General features: G+C 37.4%; 1 protein-coding gene across 1 annotated transcript in view; it reads right to left on the bottom strand.

The window, feature by feature from the left end:
- CNKSR2 (connector enhancer of kinase suppressor of Ras 2) overlaps positions 1 to 7,289 on the bottom strand; it is a 287,354-nt gene that overhangs the window by 217,152 nt on the left and 62,913 nt on the right. The window contains exon 4 of the mRNA XM_006899544.1: positions 5,490 to 5,531. Coding sequence (XP_006899606.1) covers positions 5,490 to 5,531 — 42 coding nt within the window. The remainder of the gene's footprint in view (positions 1 to 5,489; positions 5,532 to 7,289) is intronic.

Below are 7,289 nucleotides of genomic sequence, written 5' to 3'. Positions count from 1 at the left end.
TGATACAGGCCATGGTCTTTGCAATCACTTGTTATGCATCAGAAAGTTGGACAATGACTAAGGAGGATAGACAGAGAATTGATGCCTTTGAGCTGTGGTGCTGGAGAAGAGTACTGAATGTACCATGGACTGCTAAGAAACCAAACAGATTTACCCTGGAAAGGACTAAACCAGCAGGCTCCTTGGAGGCAAGGAGTCTGAGGCTCCGTATAACATACTTTGGACATGTTGTAAGTAGGGACCGGTCCTTGGAGAGGGACTTTATGCTTGTGAGGGTGCAGGAGGGAAAGGCCCTCTATGAGTTCGATTGATTCAGTGACTGGGGCAATCGGGATGGGTGTATCGGAGGCGGTACGATTGGCACAGGGCAGAGCAGAGCTTAGGGCTGTTGTACATATGAGTCGCTATGAGTCGCAGGCGACTTGATAGCATGTAACAACAACAACAACAACAACAACAATTCTTGTTCCAGGCCCTGTATGTTGTGCATGAGGGTAAGTGAGAGATGATCTGCCCCAGACCAGAGTCCGTCTGTTCCTCATGGCCTCAATCCTGGCTCCCTGACCACCTGTGGTTCTCAATACATACACCATACTCAAGAAGCCTCATACTCAAAGTGGCACCCCAACTGTCTCGGTGAGTCATCCTATCAGCTTTGGCTTGCAGACTCCCTGGAAGGTTGTTTGCTGATTACCTTAACAACTCAGTGCAACTGCAAGTATACTTTCGCCAATGGACTTGTGTGAAGTTGGTGTTTCATTCCAAGTTTGTCCTTCCTTGGATATTATTCCTCAATCTTAGGGTATCCTTTAGTGTTCACTTAGTATCTCTGTTCGTCACTTACTAAAGATTAATAATTCTTTATATTAAACATCCCTTGTTTAAATTACTGTGTGGTTTCTGTCTCCAGGATGACTCAGTTACTTTGGTGAGGAAAACAAAAATCTACCTACACTGGCTTCTTGTTATTATATATGCCACTGAGTCAATTCCAAGCATAAAACTATGTTGAGTTCTGTGTCATGCTCACAATTGTTGATATGTTTGAGCTCATTCTTGTAATAATTTTGGCCATGTGTCTCACTGGAAGTCTTCCTCTTCTTTTGCTGATCCTCTACTTTACCAAGCATGATGTCTCTCTCCAAAACTTATCCATTCTGATAACAGATTTAAAATATGTAAGACAAAAATACTGTCATTCTCCCTTCTAAGGATCATTCTGGACGTACTTGTAGGTATCAAAAATAGACTCACTGCTGTGGAGTTACAACAGTCTGTCCATATATCAGGTGAATTAACATTGCTAAAGAGGTGCACCTTTGTGTTAACAATGCAACTGCCAAAGGACTATATCCCCACAGCTCCCTTTACATAATGTCTTTGATCAAACTAATAATGATCTCAGAGGAAGACTTCAATTCATTATTTTATGTGGCCCTATTGCTTCTGAATTATTTTATAGATTTTTTAAAGAATTATGACATTTACACCTCATAAACCATGGATTCAGAGAGTTGGACAATGACTAGGGAGGACAGAAGGAGAATTGACGCCTTTGAGCTCTGGTGCTGGAGAAGAGTATTGAATGTTCCATGGACTGCCAAGAAAACAAACAGATCCATCCTAGAGAGGGTTAAACCAGGCTACTCTTTGGAGGCAAGGATTCTGGGGCTTCGTCTGACATACTTTGGACATTTTGTAAGGAGAGACAGGTCCCTGGAGAGGGACATCATGCTTGGGAGGGTAGAGGGACAGCGCAGGAGGGGAAGACCCTCTATGAGGTGGATTGATTCAGTGACTGGGGTAATTGGGATGGGTGTGTCAGAGGCAGTGAGACTGGCACAGGTTAGAGCAGGGTTTAGGGCTGTTGTACATAGGGTCGCTATGAGTCGCAAATGACTCGACGGCACATAACAACAACAACAACAAATCATGGGTACTTGACAGCACTTAACAACTGTAAGCCCTCCACTTAAGCAGATATGTTAATTTAACTTATCATAGCTACAAAGAGTAGGAATGGAGTCAGGACAGGTGCTCTTCTACTACATTACTTTGCTTCATCTGATCATTCTAAAAGAAAAAAGAATATTCTTTTGTTGTTGTTGTTATATGCCATCAAGTCCCTTTTGACTCATAACGACCCTATGTACAAACAGCTCTGAACCCTGCACTATCCTGAGCCCGTCTGTGTCCTACATACCTACCTACCCCCATGAGCCCAGTTACTATGTCAATCCATCTCATCTAGGGCCTTCTACATCTCACACAGCCAAACTCTTTGATCCTCATAACCTACAACTTGAGAATTTTAAACAATAACAATTTTGTCCATTTTAAAGATAAAGGTTAACATAAAACTCTAATTTTAAAAATTGGCAAAATAACTTTCCATACGTGTATTGTAAAATTATCCAATAAAAGTCACTGTGATTATAACAAAATAGAAATAACATTTAATATTTTTGTAGTTTCCTAGAGATTATTTCTCCATGAAACATTTATTTATACTTCTGTTGTTGTCATATCTGTTAAAATGTGTATTTCTTATCTACTAGACACATTCTGTCATAGAAAAGATTCTATCTACAAACATAAAGATACATACAATATACACCTTAAATAAGAAAGATGAGGGAAAGAGCAATCATGGATACAAATTAGAACTACGAATGAACCAAATACACGAAATGAATACCATGAAATTCACTTGTTAGCTATGGGCTACAAATTTTATATTTCCAGCAGCCAATGTTTTTTTAGAGGTACACTTGTTTATACCAATACCAGAAAGAGATAAATCTGGAGAAACTTTATATAAAGAGGATATTGTGTAATACATAATGATCTCAATAACAGCAAACAGAGTGAAACACCCACAGCAGCACACTCAAATCAATTCAGTAAACTCAGGAACTCAAAAGGAACAGTTATTGTCATACAAAGTTTAAAAAAGCAATGGTTTAGTGATAAGGAATTGTGTTGCCAATCCAAAAGGCACACGATTTAAATCTACCAGGTGTTCCATGGGATAAATATCCTTGTGTGCCATTTACTACCTCTGAAAACCCACTGGAGGGTCAGCTATAGGTTGTTTCCAACTCTATGGCACGCAACAACAACATCGAAAGTCGAATGTAGGAAGAAAAAGGGTATTTTTCATTTCACTGGCTCTGAAGCATAAGATACAGCTAGAATGTAGTCCAGTGTTCCACAGAAATCAAGACAGTATAATTTATACATTTTGGAGGGACTATTTAATCTTACTTGGATCCATAATCAACATCCTTACTACTAGTAGTCAAGATATTAAAAGACATATTGCATTGGGAGAATATACTATCAAGGACTTCTTTAAGGAGCAATGATGTCAACTTAAAGACAAAGGTATATCTGATCCAAGCCATCGTCTTTTCAATTACTTGTTGTGCATCTGAAAGCTGGACAATGAATAAGAGTGCTAGAAGAATTGATGCCTTTGAGGTCTGGTGTTGAAGAAGAGTGCTGAATACTCCATGGACTGCCAAAAGAAAAAATATAAACATTTTTTATCCAGGGCACTCCTTGGAGGCAAGGGTGATCAAGCTTCATCGTATATATTTGCGCATGTTTTTATGAGGGGTCTGTGCTTGGAAAGGTGAAATGTGAATGGACTGACACAGTGACTGTAACAATGGACTCAAATATATCAAGCTGATGGAGATAGTACAGGATAGGGCAAGGTTCAGATCCATGTTCCATAGTCGTAGTTAAATCACTTAACAAAAGAACTGGTAACAAAGACCTGATCTGGAAAGTACACAGACTTTGGTATCCGATCTGTGTCCAAACACAACACATCCATAGTTTCATCATCTATAATATTAAGATTAAATGAGATAACATGTTTATATGATTAAGTCATCATTTAGAAGATAATCAACCCTAAAATAACTTTCATTTTACCCTATTCTTGAGACTCCACATATGGATCAAAAAGGGGTTAGTGGGAATTATTTTCTCTCCTGAACTGAGAGAAGATTATATTAATTATCTATTCACCACATCAAACTTATAAATCCCTATGACCACCATGAATGAACATTTGGGGAAAAGGATAAGCAGGGGATTATGAAGCGTGTATAATACATTGTGATAAAAAGGAACAAGAATTTTGCACTGCTGATATCCTGAGGTAGTATTTCTCTACACATATTTATGTTAAATGTTTAAAAAACATTTTCTTTTATAAATAAGATACTTAGGTGTGCCTGATTCAGGCCATGGTCTTCACAATTACTTGCTATGCAGCAGAGAGCTGAACTTTGACTAAGGATGACAGAAGAAGAATGGATGCCTTTGAGTTGTGATGCTGGAGAAGAGTACTGAACATACCATGGACTTCCAAAACACCCCAAAAACCAAAACAAAAAAACAAACAAAATCAAAACCCAGGTCTATCCTTGGAGGTAAGGATTATGAAGCTCCATCTCACATACTTTGGGCACGTGGCCAAGAGGGGGGCTGGTCCTTGCAGAAGGACATCATGCTTGGAAGGGCTGAGGGACAGTGCAGGAGAGGAAGATTCCAGATGAGATGGACTGAGTCAGTGACTGGGATAGTGGGGGTAGGTACATCAGAGACAATGAGACTATCTCAGGAAAGGGCAGGGTTTAGAGTCACTGTGTATAAGGTTGCTATGAGTTGCTGGTGACTAGAAGGTACCTAACAACACAACAACAACAAATAAAAGACACATTTTTTTGGTTTTGTTTAAAAATGTACAACCATTTTCAGAAATAGAAAACTTAAAAATTGGGACGAATAGAAAAGGAAAATGTAATTTTTGTAGGCACAAGTATCCTCACTGTCTAGGTCCTGTTACATAAAAAGATACATGATTTCACATCAAAAGCAAAGAAGACTTAGAACAGCTTAGCATTAACCAAGAAAGTTATTTACAAACAAAAACTACAAAGCATTCATCTCCAAGAAAGATATCGCTCTACAAAGAAAAATGTCTTCATATCTCATTTCTAGTAATGAAATATTAAGTCATTATTTGAGTCAGCAAATACTGCCATATTAAAAATAGAAGTCCAGGTGAATACAGAATCAGCACAAAGAAAGTTGGGTTATTTGATGAAATCTATCATCCAAATGACGATAAGGTTGGGTTACTCCTGCTAGAGAAGAGTACCTATTTCTGATCTCTTCATGAAAGAGATCAACAGTGAAAAAAAACCTTTTATTTTAAAAGATCTTTTCTCTAGGTTCATTATTTTGTCATATTCCAACATCATTACATATTTTAATTTTAAAATATTGCATCATAGTTTCCCATTAGATGAAACAGAATCATTACAGCTAACATAATTTTTGGTTTGATTCTTTTAATATTTCCTATAAAACATCACTGATGTAGTCATTACAATTTTATTATGGGTCACTTTCTTTTCTCCAAAGGTTTTATTCCTTAATGAAGATTAACATAAATCAAGTACACTTACCACATGAAGAATTTTATTCTCTGTTTCATATACAGTACAATCCTAGGGGAAAGAAAAAAAAAACCCATATAGATAAGTTTCCACAAAGAAAGTATCTTTTAAAAGATATTTTCTTAGGTAAGGTAAAAACAGCAATAAAAAAGGGCACAACGTTATACCAAAATAGGAAGTCTGCTCATTAGCTCAAAATGTCGGTTACAGAGAATATTCTTACCTTTAATGTTTATGTAATTGTATTTTCTAATACTACGTCTTTTATTTTTTTTTTATACTACGCCTCTTAAACACACTAAAAACAATATGTACTAATTAAACTTTTAAAAAGAAATAATGGGAAAAGTGTAACTTTGTATGTATGATTCTACAACTAGTGTGTATTTAAAAATACTCTCAACATTTAAGATATTTTCACTTATTATATCAAATTATCACAAATATGTTTATACCAACTATCAAAAAACTAACCAAATAATATGCATCTACTATGCTGTTTTGATCCACGCTCCCATGCGTTTAATGTTAACAGAAAAAAAATTGGTTCAACAGTTTCTGATAATACTATTTCACGGTAATATTTTTATCTTTTAAATTTTTACACGTGCTATGAATAGCATCATCTACATGGAAATGTACATATGACGGGCAAAAATATAAAAGTTAAGGTGAGGTCCAACTAATTTTACAAATTAATAGAAATGCCTCAGAATTGAGCCTTACTTTTAATATTAGTGGCTTATGTTGTGAAGGAGAAGTTTGCTAAAAATCTGTCTACATATCTACACAATGTCAACTCTGTTTTGGAGAGGGTGCAGTTGGAGTGCTCTTTGGAGTAAAGAATGATGAGGCTTTGCCTCACATACTTTGTGCATGTTTCTAGAAGAGGCTATTCCTTGGAGAAGAACATAATGATGGGAAGGGTGGAGGGTCAGCAAAGGAGAGGAAGGCCCTCAAACAGGTGGGTTGACACAGTGACTGCTGCAATGGGCTCTGTGTGTCAGGAAGTGTTAGAATGGCACAGGGTTCATATCTTTCGTTCATAGGGTCGTTAAGAGTTTTACTTGACTACATGGCACCTAACTACAACGACAATATAAAGAGAAGCTAAAGTGTATGAAAAATATTTACATTTGTAAAGTGTATTAGTACTAACATCTAAATTTGGAAGAGTTCAACTTTATATAGAATTTAACTTCAAGCATAATTAAATTGGGAAGAGATGATTTGAGGGAAGCTGGGAAGTTGTCCAGTTTCCACATGTTGTCTCTATAGCTTGCTTCTGGTACAGTGGATACAAGTTTTATTATTTGCCTATGTCTGAGTTTCACTGACTATGGAAAAGCATTTGACTGTGTGGATCACAACAAATTGTGGCTGACTCTGAGAAGAATGGGAATCCCAGAACACTTGATTGTGCTTATGTGAAACCTATACGTGGACCAGGAGGCAGACGTCAGAACAGAGCAAGGAAACATTGCACGGTCCAAAATTGGTAAGGGTGTGGACAAAGGATGTGTCCTATCTCCATATCTTTTCAATATATGCACAACAGATTATTTGGGAGGTTCGGCTCTATGAGGAGAAATGTGGCATGAGGAATAGAGGAAGACTCATCCACAATCTGTGTTATGCAGATGACACAACTCTGCTTGCTGAAACTGAGGAGGACCTGAAGCACTTGCTGCAGAAGGTCAAGGGCTGCAGCCTTCAATATGGATTGAAGCTCAACATCAAGAAAACAAAAATTCTCACCACTGGGCCTATTTGCAGTATCATGACAGACGGACAGGAAATTAAAAGACA

The sequence above is a fragment of the Elephantulus edwardii genome, unplaced genomic scaffold (genome assembly GCF_000299155.1).
Source record: "Elephantulus edwardii isolate Elephantulus edwardi_28Jun2011 unplaced genomic scaffold, EleEdw1.0 scaffold00260, whole genome shotgun sequence".
Lineage (NCBI taxonomy): Eukaryota > Metazoa > Chordata > Mammalia > Macroscelidea > Macroscelididae > Elephantulus > Elephantulus edwardii.
Note: the sequence above shows the minus strand (reverse complement) of the source record. Positions and strands in the feature narration are given on the sequence as shown.